This window comes from Brassica rapa, chromosome A10 (genome assembly GCF_000309985.2).
Source record: "Brassica rapa cultivar Chiifu-401-42 chromosome A10, CAAS_Brap_v3.01, whole genome shotgun sequence".
In the NCBI taxonomy this organism is placed as follows: Eukaryota; Viridiplantae; Streptophyta; class Magnoliopsida; order Brassicales; family Brassicaceae; genus Brassica; species Brassica rapa.
Window position 1 is genome coordinate 4,965,007 of NC_024804.2, and position 15,189 is coordinate 4,980,195.

Consider the following 15,189-nt stretch of genomic DNA (forward strand, 5'->3'; position numbering starts at 1 on the left):
GCATGGCGTTCAACCATGGCGTTCCCATGATAACGTTGTAAGACGCGGGACGGTCAACGACTAGAAACTCTGTGACTCTTGTCACGGTCCCAGCCTTGACTGCGAGATTAATCGACCCGTAGGCCATGGTTGTTTCTCCCGAAATTCCCAACAGTGGGCTAGGATATTTCGCGATTTTGGATTAATCAATCTCCATTTTTTCGAGAGTATCTTTGAAGATGATATCAGCCGAACTTCCGGTGTCAATTAGCACCCTAGAGACGTCGATATCTCGAATAGTTAGCTCGATAACAAGGAGGTCCTTACGAGGTTTTGGCTCGATCGACCGTTGCTCCGCCCTTGAACGAGATGACGTTTGCGCATGTCGAGTCTTGCATATCGTTCCTGATTGTTGAGTGGCTTTTGCGTGTTAGATTGATCCGTACACCCCCTCCTTCTAGCGCTAAACTGTGGGAACCGAAATTCGCACTGTCGAATTCCGTTCAAAACAAGGAAAGTAGGAGAGCCCTAATTTCCCAGAGGTTCCGGATATCTGCTAATACCACACGCTAAGCAATCAGAACACAAAATAACAACGACAAAGTATATAAGATCGTAAAAAGAGAGAAAAGTAGGTCTTATTCTGAATCTGCGTTTGAGCGTTACAAAAAGGTATAAGCCTGGGCTCGAGAGCTGATGGCGAGATTCCTAGTTCCAGCAACCCTAAGACGGCTAAACCTAATTGAGCCGCAGCTCGAATAACAAAAAACGGAAAATTGCCTAAACTGCTCTAAGTGCTAAGTTTGCTGTGAAAAAGCCCTCCCATGCCTCTCGCCTAGGACTCCTTATATACTCGCTCCTTGGTCGGTTTACGCTTTTCCCCTTCTGCCCTTAAGCCATCATAGCCTAAAAATGTAGATATTCCATTTTTCCCCGATCTTCGTAATTACCTTCAAAACTTCGTATTTATCTGCGGAAACTTGACATTTATCTTTCCTTGCAAACCAAGGGTAAACCATCCTACGGTTTACGGGCTGCTGGTTAAGAAATCGTAAGGTGGGCTTCGAGTCATGTCTTAGGTCCCTTTGGGCCGTCTTTCGACTCGAGGCGTTTATTACGACTTCTTTTGATAAAAACAAACTTTCTGCGGTTTTTATCGTAAAGTTTGATTGATGAATTCGAATGGCGGAAAACATGAAATGGGTTCGCTACGGTCTTCGGGAGATAGCATTAAAGAGTAGCCAAGAATGCATAGATTCGTGTCGCATCGACGTTTCGGGAAAGCTCGATCGCTTCGTAACGATCAAAACATGCACGTGCTCGGTCACTACGTAGCGACCAAGCTTGGCTCGAGATTGATCACTACGTACCGAGCAGTACGCGTCCTCGGTCGCTACGTAGCGAGCGGGCTTGGCTCGAGCTTGGTCGCTATGTGCTCGGTCGCTACGTAGCGACCGAGCAGTGCGCGTGTAGCGACCGAGCTTGGCTCGAGCTCGGTCGCTACGTAGCGATCGAGCTTGGCTAGCGACCGAGCTTGGCTAGCGACCGGGCAGTACGCGTGCTCGGTCGCTACGTAGCGACCGAGCAGTGCGCGTGCTCGGTTGCTACGTAGCGACTGAGCTTGGCTCGGGCTCGGTCGCTACGTAGCGACCTAGCGGTACGTGTGCTCGGTCGCTGCATAGCGACCGAACAGTGTGCATGCTTGGTCGCTGTGTAGCGATCGTGCTTGGCTTGTCCATGATCCGATCGCCATACTCGAGCTCGTCCGTGGCTGGTTTAGATACGTGTCTGTTGCCTTCGGACAATCAGTATTTAGTGGTTCGATTGAGATTTGAACAAGATTTTACCGCAAGGCTCTTCGTAAAGATTTCTTCACGAAGATTACTTTTCTTAAAAATGTTCATGCCGATTTTTACGGACTTTCAGACATTTATTCCGTCGTGACCGATTTTGACCCCAACAGTCAGCATCATGGCCATAGACATTGCTGAGCTATTAGGACTAAAGATGGAACCTTCTAAAGATAGTTTCAATTTAGTGGATAACTCCCAAGCAAACTCAGTAGGCATGATCAAGAATGTTAAGGTGGAGATAGGGGAATGCATTATCCCTCTGGACTCTCATGCTGTGGATATCAAATCAGGCAAGATATCTTCTATTCTTTTTGGAAGAGCCTTCATGGCTACAGTAGGAGCAGTTTGTGATCTTAAGAGAAATAAGATGTGTCTGACTAATGTTGATGAAACTGTCTTCTATGATCCCATGGAAAAGAAGAAAAGTGAGGAGCTCATTTCATGCATAGAGATATTTGAAGATCCAGAACCTGCAGCTGATTCAAATCGCGAGCCTGCGAAACCAGAATCAGCGTCGGTCGACATTGGAATTGCAGCGTCGCTCGACTTCCAGTCATCAGAATCGATCGACAATCAGCCTACAGCATCGGACGACTCTCAGTCTTCAGAATCGATCGACACAAAACCTTCAGTATCGGTCCACACCTTCCAAATTTCAGAACACCCCGAGACTGAAAAGTCTACGTCTCAGGGAAAGACCAAGAATAGAAAGAAGAAAAAGAAAAAGGAATGCATATGCAGATTCCCTATCAGTAGTTCCTTTGCAATGTTAAGAGGGTAGTCTTGAGTATAGAGTGCGCTGCAGAGGAGGTCCTGAACCTTTTACCAAGGTTAGGGTGCTATGTGATCCAGAGCTGAGAGAGAAAGGAGAAGTTTCAGCAAGAGCTTTTATCAACTGCATCAGCAAAATGAGGAAGAGAGACATTGAGACTTGTTTTAGAGCAAGTACACATAATCATCCGGACTAAATTACATCTCCAAAGTCAAGCTAAATGACTATAACAAAACGCTGAGTGGGAGGCAACCCACTATTAGGTAATTTCATTTAGTTTAGTTTAGATCGTTACTGATTTTTTGTTTTATATTTATTGCAGGTAAAAAAATGAACAATAACAACGACACTATAGCAAGAACATCGATCGACACTGTAGTAGCACCATCAACCGACACTGTAGCAGAGTCACTGTTCATCGATAAAAATGGTTTTATTTATTTATTACTGATTGTTCATGATTGATTTATGTTAGGTAGAAAGAAAATATACGAGGAAGACGAGTTCTGCACCAGCATCGACCGAAACTTGATCACTGTCGCTCGACAGAGCATCACAAGTATCGATCGCCCCTTAACTGCATTGATCGACACTCACATCAATGGCATGTATACTCGCGAAACCTTGTTCAATTTCGTGCTTATGGTTTATTTTCCCACCAATCTTAAACTGTATAACATTGGTAACAGTGTTGTTTATGTCAGGGGGAGGTTCTACTAATATGTGGGAACCGAAATTCGCACTGTCGATTTCCGTTTAAATAAGGAAACTAAGAAAACCCTAGTTTTCCAGAGGACCCGGATATCTGTTAATTACCACACGTCAAGCAATCAGAACACGAGAATAACAACGATAAAAATAAGAAATCGAAAAGAGAGCAAAGTAGATCATATTCTGAATCTGCGTATGAGCGTTACAACAAGGTATAAGCCTGGGCTCGAGAGCTGTCGGCGAGATTCCTAGTTCTAGCAACCCTAAGACGGCTAAACCTAATTGAGTCGCAGCTCGAAATAACAAAAAAACGGAAAGTTGCCTAAATCGCTCTAAGTGCTAAGTTTGCTCTGAAAAAGTTCTTCCCTCTGCTCCTCGCCTAGGACTCCTTATATACTAGCTCCAAGGTCGGTTTACGCTTTTACTCTTCGGTCATAGCATAAAAATGGAGATATTCCATTTTTCCCGATCTTCACAATTATCTTCAAAACTTCCGTATTTATCCGCGGAAACTTGACATTTATCCTTCCTCGTGGGCCAAGCGCGAACCATGCTGTGGTTCACGGGCTTTTGGTTAAGAAAAATCGTAGGATGGGCCTCGAGTCGTGTTTTAGGTCCCTTTGGGCCGTCTTCCGACTCGACACGTTTACTACGAGTTTTCCGCGGTTTCTAATCCGCGAAGTTTGATCGATGAATTAGAATAGCGGGAAACATGGACTGAGCTTGCTACGGTCTTCGGGAGATAGCATTCGAAGGTTTGACGAGAATGCAAGGACTGGTGTCGTATCGATGTTCGGAAAGGTTCAATCGCTACACAGCGACCGAACTTTTGCTCGAGCCCGGTCGCTATGTAGCGACCGAGCGAAACGAGTGCTCGGTCGCTACGTAGCGACCGAGCTTCGGCTTGAGCTCGGTCGCTACGTAGCGACCGAGCGGGACGATCGCTCGGTCGCTACGTAGCGACCGAGCTTTGGCTCGAGCTCGGTCGCGGTCGCTACGTAGCGACCGAGCGGGACGATCACTCGGTCGCTACGTAGCGACCGAGCTTTGGCCCGAGCTCGGTCGCTACGTAGCGACCGAGCGGGACGATCGTTCGGTTTGAATCCCAAAGAATACTTCTTCGTAAAAATAACCTCGTATAGGTTATTTTTACGAAAATTACATCCTTTCTTTTACTAACTCTTTCGGAAATACGATCTCTGAAGATTTTCGGGTGGTAATTCCGTCGTAACCGTTTTTGACCCCAACATAATATTGTGTGTTTAGTTAGCTATTTAGAAGAAGAAAAAAAATATATCAGAGTAGACGAGTGACCATCATATCAACCGATGAGAGCATGTCGATATCGATCACAGTACATTACTTGCAGCGACCGATGGTAACTCCTTTCCATCGATCGACACTTAATCCGGTCAAATATATCGTTTTAACTTATTAAATTGAGTACTTACGATTTCTTTATCACCGTACCTTCGACTGGATACACTGGAGACAATGTAATTTAACTCTGGAGGGAGGTTTACTAATATCTAGTTATTGTGAGTCTTATCAAATGTTTTTTTTTTTAAATAAGGTTTTTATCGAGTCAAGAAGGAGATTATAATCAAATACAGTTTTACTTACTATCTAACCGCTGTCTAGCACCATTATTTGAGGTTATTGACTGAAGGGTGTACTGAATGGAAACACCAAAGTGGATCACCTGCCAATAACATCCATGCTAGTTGAGAAAGTCTGAAGGAACCAAAGCTGACTTCCAACCTTAATCAACTGAACTTGCATGTCTTGGGGTTTGGTATACATTGGATCAGATTCCTCTTTCAGGTCTGAAAGGTATAAGTTTGTAAATTTTTGGTTTCCTTCTCTCCTCTTGTCGGCATCCAGAAGAAAGAAAAAAGAAAAGATTGAAATGATTTCATGCGGTTTAGAGGGGTAGGAATGTCTCATGCGACCCCATTATTCTTCTCTAATGGAATGACCACACATCGTTGGAAGCGAGGGGTATGTACATTACCGATGACCCCACTATTCGCCTACACTTTGTCAAGAAAAAAAATGTAAAGAAAAAATCGAAAAGAAGAAGATGGACTGCATCAGCATCATTGTTCATTGAATTTGAGATAAAAAGATTCAGAGAAGAGAGATAAAGGGAGAAAATAAACCAGAATAAGACTACATGTTTACTCAGATACCTGCTGGGGTAAGAGTCCATGTGTCCTTTGATCGATACTCCCAAGATTTAGCCTACACATTTATATGCAGAAATGAGGTCAGTAGAGAGGTATGTTAGGAGGAATCACCTAAGTTGTGGGCTGGATGGTTTGGTTGCTAAGCTAAGGTCTAGTACATGAAGTGTGCCTCTAAAGTTGGCACTGATCTAATGTGGCTTGCAAAACTGCAGAGGTAAAAGTAGTAAGTTTAAAATTGTGTGAATACCTCCTGTGTTCAAACCTCTTTCACATGAGTACTCTATCTTTTGCTTGAGAACAAGCAAAATGGTAAGTCTTGCGGAGTTGATATACCATGGATTTTACCCATTATTAGCCATGGTATATAAGTGTTTAAAGATATATTTACTATGATTTGGAGGCATTTTAGAGTATTTACTGGTTCATGTACGTTTTGGAGAAATATGGTGATTTGAAGCTTTTTGAGGTGCATAACTACACAGACGCTTCAGATGTTTAACAATGGATGGAGACTTTTTCATCGTTAAATTGATCCTATCTTTTGACACAAAATATAGTTTTGAGTTAGCTTTCCAATGCCAATGGTTTTAGGTCAATCAGCAACCTATAGCAGAAGTTATGCCCGTTTTACTAAAGAGTGGTCAGTCTGCCTCGCGAGACGAAGCTGTCGAAGAAATGAAGGACTGTCGATCGATGGTGCACCCTTGCCATCGATCGACGGTGATGCCAGAACATGGGCTAAGCATAATTTATGAACGACTGAAGCCCATAAGCCACACCAAGTTACCAAAATACTCAAGGACGATCAGAAACCCTATTTATGTATTTCTAAGCCATTGTTGATGGCTACGCTTTCTTTACTTCATTATTCTTGTTTTAGGGTTGGAGGGAAGATCAATTATCCTTCAGAGATTGATTGAAACTCCATTGGTTTTATATTTTCTTTCTTATCTATTATATTATTTAGACTATGATTTCTGTTATTGCTTGCATGTCTGAGAAATTCATCTTGTTAGGTTTTATGAGCTTAATGTCAAACTTATAATCAATTAGGATTGCTAGATTATCTATAGATCTTTACACCAGGGTGATTCGTAATATTAGGATCTGGAATAGTAGAATAGCACTACAGTGTGACTAATGGTTTGAACCTAGAATCATAGGATTGTTGAGAGGCACGAAAGTGCAATCAATTAACGAAACCCGAACTCTGCTGGATTAGATGCCTAGGCGCATACGAGAGTTGCTCTAGGAATCTAGTTGAACATATTCAATCATATCGATAACGCTTGCCTAAGGCAGCGTCGATCAACGCTTATACCATAACATCGATCGACGCTCATAGCATAGCATCGATCGACACTCATACCATAGCATCGATCAACGCTCATTCCTTGTTCGCATGCAAGAGCTGGAACAAAGAGTTAGTCAATAGATTAGACTCACAGTGAGAACTGGTTGTCTTTTACATAAGATATCGAGTTCTAGAATTGAATCTATAAACCATTATCATCCTTGAATTGTAGTTTTGAATCTCTTGATTGATAAATCCCTTAGCGCTTTTATATTATTTTTTACAAACCTCAATCAATCAACCGAACAACTGCCTTGTTCAACCCTGGTTTATTGACTACTTATTAAACTGTTTGCCTAGCTTAACCTAGATTTCTATAGTTTATTGTGTACCCATGCGCTCTGTGGATTCGATCCCTAAGTACTACAATTGAACCTCTTATTTGAGAGAGTAAAATCACTCCTTAGGGTAATTTGAGTGATATCAGTATGCTTGAATTTCCATGTACTGGGAATCAACTATCATAGGCTGGAAAACGACCTAGTGGGTACGTACAGTGTCGTTTAGATCGTGCTCTTGGAAACAACGATTGGCATGAAAAGTTTTCTCATTCTAAAGAAGTATAATACCTACGATGTGGGGGTCAGACAGATATCTTATCCAAATCAACAAGGAAAAGGAAAACTTTTAAATTTGATAAGAGATGGTTGGATAGTGAATAAATAGGACAAGTCATTTTAAATGGCTGGAATATCTCTGAGCTCTCTCCTAGTGCAAATATAATGGATCATATATCCAACTGTAGGAAAACACTAGGACAGTGGAAAAGAGAAAGATACCTAAATGCTGAAAAATTAGCTGAAGATCTAAAACCTAAGGTGGATAACCTCTATTCCGATGATGATGCTACAATAGGAGTGATAGGAGAAAAACTAAAGGAACTTACTGAGGCTCTTAAGGCTGAAGGACGGTTATGGAAAAAGAAGAGTAGAGTTCTTTAGCTTAAAGAAGGGGATCTGAATACAAAATTCTTTCATGTCATCACCAAACAGAGAAAAGCCAGAAATAAAACAACGGGTCCTTTAGATTCTGCTGGGAATCTAGTGGAGGATGAGGAAGAATTAGTAGCCATTGCTACTAACTTTAGAAACTTGTTAGCTACTTCCAATCCAAAGCTTGTTTAGGAGGCTCTGGCCAATGTTACGACAACAATTTCTGATCAACTGAACGCGGATCTTACATCTCCTGTTTTAGAATAGGAAGTAAAGCTGGCCTTGTTTGCAATGCACCCAGAAAAGACGCATGGACCCGATGGCTTAAAAGCCCTATTTTATCAAAAATTCTAGGACATTGTGAAAGATGACATAACCTGATGGTTAATGAATTTCTCTTTGATGGAATAATGGCCAACGGTCTCAATGATGCCAATATATGTCAAATCCCTAAGAAAAAATAATCGAATGAGATGTCTTAGTTTCGACCTATCAGTCTTTACAATGTCAACTACAAGATAATATCGAAAGTCGTATGCCAAAGATTAAAGAAAATATTACCGGATCAGATATCGGAAACCCAGTAAGCTTTTGTTGCCGAAAGACAAATATCTAACAATGTAATAATAACACAATAGATGTTCCATGCTCTTCGTACAAATCTGGGCGGAAGAAATAAGAGGATGGCAATAAAGACAAACATGAGTAAAGCTATGATCGGTTAGAATAGGAGTTTATCAGTGCAGTCATGAAGAAAATGGAATTCTCATACCTATGGATTGAATGGATAATGCGATGTGTAACATTAGTGAAATACCATGTCCTGTTGAGGAAATATTATTCCAAAAAGGGGATTACGTCAAGGAGATCCTTTGTCTCCTTTCATCTTTATCCTATGCCCGAAAGCGCTCGTTAGCCTTCTTAGTCATGCATAGAATCAAGGTAAGATAACAGGGATGTGCGTCTCACGCGCTAGCCCTCCGGTATCACACCTTCATTTTGCTGATGATAGTTTTTTCTTCTGTAATGCGGTGCCCCGTGAATGCGATGAAGTCATGAAAGCACTTAAGACTTATGGGAAAACTTCTGGAAAATGTATTAACTTCGAGAAATCATCCTTACTCTTTGGTAAGAAGATACCTGGACAGGTGAAAGAGGCGGTCAAAAGTTTTATGGATATCACAAACGAGGAGGGGGGGGGGGACTTATTATGGTATCCCTTAGAAGTTAGGACATTAGTGGCTCAAAAAGGAAGTTGTTCGCATTTGTGAAAGAACGATTGCAGAATCGGGTTAATGATTGGACTGGTAGATGGATAACAAAGGGAGGAAAGGAAGTACTGATAAAGTCTATATTACTGTCTCTACCTACCTATGTAATGTCCACTCTGTTACTACCGTTGGAGACATGTGAGAACTTAGCTCGTGCCACTGCACAGTTTTGGTGGAGCTCAAACCTTCCTAAAAGAGGTATACACTGGGTAAAATGAGAAAATCTTTGTAAATCGAGAGAAGAGGGTGGGATAGGATTCATGATGATCCATGAGTTCAATCTAGCCCTACTAAGCAAACAGTTATGGCGCTTAGTGCAGTTTCCAGATTCCTTAGTAGCAAGAGTACTAAGAGAAAAATACTTCAGATGCAGTTCGCCATTGCAACTGAACAAGGATGATAAAACCTCATACGGTTGGACGGATATAATGGCAGTGAAGCCATTAATATTGCTAGGAATCAGACAAAAGGTACACTTTGGAAATGAGATCAGAATCTGAAAAGACCTTTGGCTACCAACGATCTCAACAAGACCGGCAAAGCCTATCACACCAGTGGTCACCCAATGTTGCCAGTCAGGGAGCTAATAACAGGGAGTCCAAGAAGATGGAACTCTGAGTTACTAGGAAACTATGTCAACCCGAAAGACATTCCATTGATCCAATCATTGGCCACAAATCAAGGATATCATCGATGAATAATGTTGGAGCTATAAAAAAATTGAGAAGTACACTATTAAGTCAGGCTACTGGGTAGCCATAAACTTTCTCAACAAGGACAAAGTGCAGACACAAATGTAACCTAATATTACAAAAGTCCAAGCCTTCTCTTGGAAGATACAAGCTCCATCAAAAATCAAACATCATATTTGGCAAATGATATATGGACAATTAGTAGTGACAAGAAACTTGACACATTGTCATATGCGATGTGACAACCATTGTCCCAGTTGTAGCGCAGAGGATGAAACTATAAACCATGCAATATTTGAGTACCCCCTGCTCTACAGACATGTGCACCAGCAGCAACTCCAAATCCGCCATTAGTGTTCCTTAGCGCGAGCCACTACACAAATATGGACTATATATTCTGCTGAAAGAACGATATTGAAGACCATGAGCTGGATAAATATCCATACCCATGGATTATATGGTATATTTGGAAAGCAAAAACTGATAAACTATTTAAAGGGATAGACAAAGACCCATTGGAAACTGTCCGACATGCTAAGTTAGAATACCATGCTTGGTTTGAAGCTAACCGTAAAGAGGAAGAACCTGCAGACATTCAACGCCTAGAACAAGAACAAACAGCTGAGAGATGCATGATAGATGGATCATGGACGCATGACACACTCTTTAGTGGTTATGGATGGACATGGATAAAATCAAGAGGAGTAACTCAGCTATTGGGAGCCAAGAACCATCTACGAAGAATTTCACCGCTTCACTCGGAACTTGAGACCCTTCATTGGGTGATGCAATGCATGCTACAACTATCGACGTGCCAGGCTTTTGGCTTCGATTTTAAAGATCTAGTCTCGATGATTCAAGACCCGGAGCATCACATAATTTCTCCACGGAGCTAGAAGAGTTGGCGAAGCTGAAGAGTAGATTCACAGAGTTCTCGATTGTTTTTATTCCTTGCTCTGAAAATGTATCGCCTGATTCATTAGCTAAGATAGCAAGATCCTTTCACAGGGACATGTACTCCGTTGGTTATTATGTTCTGGTCTGATAGATTACCTCAAGTTTGAATAATAGAATAGCCGTTTGATGAAAAAAAGATTCAGAAATTAAGAATGTTTTATAAAGATATTCGTAGTAATTAGTTAAAATTAATTAAAGTATAAAATATTTCTTTTTTTAACATTGATTTATTATGATCTTACAATTATGATATGGGAAAGATTACATAGACGATTCGACAAACGACAATACTACCTGCCTTATGAAAACCTACGCCTAACTGCATCACCTGAGCCGTCCTATGAAGATCCACGTCTGGCCAGATTTACTTGCACCATGTTGAAGATCCCTTGCAAGTCTTCCCTCTGTAGTCTGCATAATTGTTTAGTAAAACGTTCTCTCCGGGACTTGAAACCTGGATTTCATGTAATCTGCAATAAATTGCATAGTCTGGGATTCGAACCCCATACCTGGGTGTAGAAGCCTTTAAACCTTAACCAGTAGGCTACGGTGCTTCCACAATATAAAATATTTCATAAAGTTTCTTTTGTGTAAGGGTTTTATGTTTGTGGAAGCTTCCTTGGTCCAATGTTTTGACCAAATGTTCATTAATGTTTCTACATCAAGAGGTTTAGGATTCAATTCCCGGAAAAAGCAGAATTATGTGATTAATGGAGAAACTGCATACAAGAGATCTGTAGCATGGCACAAGTACCGTCAAGCATGGATCCGATAGGGCGGCTTAAGTGATACAATCAGGCACGAATCCTTAGCATTAAAAAAAAAAGACTTTCTGTTTAAATGCGAGAAGCAAATTAAGAGAAGAATCACAGAAAATTCGCATGCATTCCCTAATGGTGTAGTCTTCCAGCGCCTCGGCCTCGGCCTCTGCATCCAGTCCATTGCATTTTTGGATCTTGTGAGTTCGTCTAGTGTGCTTTTCACCACACGTCGTCATAACTAGATTCATACCCTGCGGTATCGAAGTCACTACATGTGTTACTAGAATTGACGTTTGGAGGCTCATTACCATTTATAGTTTGTGAATTTCTTGACTGAATATGAGTTACGAAGACACGTTCTTCATAAGTAGTTACAACATAGAGTTGCGATGTTGGCATGAATAAGAGCAATCTCAGCTCCGGCTAACTTGATGGTAGAAGTATCAACCACTTCAAACCATTTTATTTACGACAAGTTTTGATTTTTAAGCAATATGACAGCTTGTCCTAAGAATGGCAATTATTGTTGCTTAATCTAAACCATAGAGTATAGTAACCTAAACCGATACATCTGCGTGGATAACCGCAGAATATTCAGCAGTGCGGATCCACCTGCCCTGTTTGAGGTTGCTTTCTAGCCCGTCTTACTTTCAAATCATCGAGATGATTCTGGTAAACATAAGAAGCGAAACCCCAAAGAGCGATCAGCATCGCCATAACCTTAACCCCACTCATCTTATCACGGAACACAGCCAAAGCCGCTAGTGGAGTCACAGCTAGAGAGAGCGTACTAATAACGTTTGAGAAGAGTGACGTCACCAGAAATATCAAACCCACCACTCCTACAGAACATACTTGCCATGTAACTGCTGTTCCGACCAAAGTCAGTACATAAGAGGATTGGCCTTTATGATAACCTTCCATTTCACCGTGCAGCGTTCTCCATTCCCCGCTAGCAAAAAGCCCAATGACCGCGACACAAGTAGCGACTAGAGAAGTGTAGATCTGCATTTCGAGAACCACTGAAAACGTCTCTTTCTTCAGAATCTTCTCGAAGGAGAACTGCATGAGCGAGAGCAGTAGAGAGTAGAGAGCGGATGCAGCGAGTGTACACACAAACCCGACAACGTACTTGGACCTAGAGACACCAGAAGGAGCGTCTGCATCGTCGTTAAGGGCAATCAAAGCAGCAGAGAAGGAGAGGAGCACAACTGAGTTGAGAATCAAAGCAGTGAACTTCTGAGCATTGATGAAATAAGAGAAGACCGCATTAAAAGCCAACTGTGTGGCGCAAATGAGCGAATAAGTGGATGCGGAGAGGTAGAGAAGTCCGACAGAGTACAGCATGTTGTCTCCAGCTATGATGACACCGAGCAGAACATAGATCAAGACAATGGTTTTAAGGGAGCAAGAAGCGGGCTCTGAAGAAGAGGAAGAAGGAAGGAGCAGAAGCGGGATATAGAGGATCGGAAAAGCAGCGGTTTGAACAAGAGTGGCCATCCATTTGCTGTTCCCACCTTCTTCGTAGTAAAACCTACCGAGAAGGACGGAAGCAGCTTGACCACCAATGAGGAATAAGATGTTGATAGACACAAGAACCCACCATTGCCAGCTTTTGAGCTTCAAGAGTGGAGATGGAATACCTTCCACACTCTCCTCCTTCACCAAGATTGGTTCTTGATTACCTGTACATCCAACAAATTAACCCAAAATTTCAACTTTATTCCCTAAGCATAATCCGAACACAAATAATCATAAACCCTAAAAATGATCGAAAATTCAAATAGTTCATGGAACAATAACCATAAAGCATAGACCGAGACAGAACACAACTGATTCACCATCTTGTTATGTCAGGGAAGAACCATGAAGCATAATTCAACGCAGAAAATGATGGGATGATGTCGGAAACACAAAAGAGGAAGAAGGAGAAAGCGATTGACCTGACATAGTAATCGTCTGTAAGAAACGACGATACAGAGAGACTGAAGAAAAGGGTTATTGAATCAACTGAAATATCTATGTCCGTCTTCTCCAGGATCTGCAATGATCCGTGAACTTTAATGAGCTTTTGCTTAGTTGGTGAGAAGAAACGGCAGCTATTAATAGGGAGATTCGAAGCAGACTTTTTTGCTATAACCTTTTTTGAGTTTTGACTTGTTTCTAGCCCATCATTTTTAAACCGGATGGGACGACAGATTCGACCCATGAACTTGATGTTTTTTCTCGGTGAGAATGCTTTTAACGAAGCGAAATTCATTTTGTCATACTTTTATCTACAGAAAAAGACAAAAATAGCACTAAATCAAGTTTTTGTTCCCAAACTAGTATTCAAAGTCAAAAGTCACAAAAATAGCACTTATTGTTTTATCAAAAGAAATAAATAAATATTTATACTACTATGGTAAATTAGTGTAGACATTAGGGTTTAGAGTTAAGTGATGGGGTTTAGGATTTAGGGTTTATAGTTTAGGGTTTAGGGTTTAGAGTTTAGGTTTTAGGGTTTAGAGTTGGAAATTGGGATTTTGGGGATAAGATTTCAAATTTTGAAAAGTAAAAAAATTTTAAATTTTTCAAAAGATAAAATGCTATTTTGGTCATTTTAGTTTTTGAGTGCTATTTTTGTGATATAAACTTAGAAATGTGCTATTTTGGAGATTTGCCCTTTTATCTATTCTGATATTCTCTATATTGATAGTTAATATTGAAAGTGCTATTTTTCTACCTGACCGATGGATTGAATTTTGACTGACGTCAGATGACCAATCAAAAATCATTATTCCATTTCCAAATCGAGAGTAATCGAATCTTCGGGCGTTCTCATCTTCTTCGCTATCATCGCATTGAGCTAACTCGGTTTCGTCGTTTGGATGCTGAATCATTGAGCTATTGATTATGTTTTATAGGATATGTATCTTAAATCGTCGTTAAAGCCAATGTTTAGAATCCACCATAGACGATTGATTTACAGAGATTCCGATTTACAAGATTCATTGTTGTAATTGGACAGGACTAATGGAAGATCGGAAAGTGTGAATAGTCTGTCTATTAGGGAATTGGATAATCAACAACTGTATAATCGTAATAAAAGATAGAACATCAGAAATCAAAGAATGCTAATAACTCCAAGATAACTATTGAAACATATTGAAGAGGAGAAAACAGTTAGAACTGGGAAACGTTTGGCAAAGTTGGTTACTGACAAAACTGTGTAAGAAGATATAACTTAGTATAACTTAAATGCTATAATTGTATAAATATGTATAACTTAATGGTTTGGTTTAATTTTTTTTTGTATTACAGATGTGTCTTTCTTCTACAAACATACACTTTGATTATGATGGACATTATTCTAAGTGTTGAGATGATTATGAATGGATTCCAACCGATGCTCGTTTGTATGATATATCCTTTAGGACATTATCATTAGAGGATATCACTTATTTGTTGTTGAAAGAGAGGATATGCATGAAGATAGGAATATATATGTTTATGAAGAGGCTGAATTTGGGTTACATTCCATTGGTAGTGAAACCTAAGAGGCAATCATATATTTTAGATGATAAAGATGTGTTTGTTTATCTAACATCGGTGAATAAAAAACAAATAAGAAGTATTTTGCATGTAGAGGACATCCAAGAATTGGAAATAGTTCAAATAACCAAGCAACTATCAAGAGTTGGGAAAGAAAACTCATGTAATAGGAACTATGGTGAGC

The 15,189-nt window shown here is 40.6% G+C and overlaps 1 protein-coding gene across 2 annotated transcripts; it reads right to left on the bottom strand.

The window, feature by feature from the left end:
• Window positions 1-11,973: 11,973 nt before the first annotated feature.
• On the bottom strand, window positions 11,974-15,189 carry LOC103847727 (probable purine permease 11). 2 transcript variants are annotated; one of them, XM_033282064.1, is made up of 2 exons: window positions 13,313-15,189; window positions 11,974-13,156 (listed from the first exon to the last, which is right to left on the bottom strand). In XM_033282064.1, exon 2 carries the CDS (start codon window positions 12,969-12,971, stop codon window positions 12,066-12,068), a length of 906 nt encoding a protein of 301 aa, XP_033137955.1. In that variant the 5' UTR covers window positions 12,972-13,156; window positions 13,313-15,189; the 3' UTR covers window positions 11,974-12,065. The 2 variants fall into 2 exon arrangements, with proteins under 2 accessions (XP_033137955.1, XP_009123059.1); XM_009124811.3 differs by having other exon boundaries at window positions 13,415-15,187.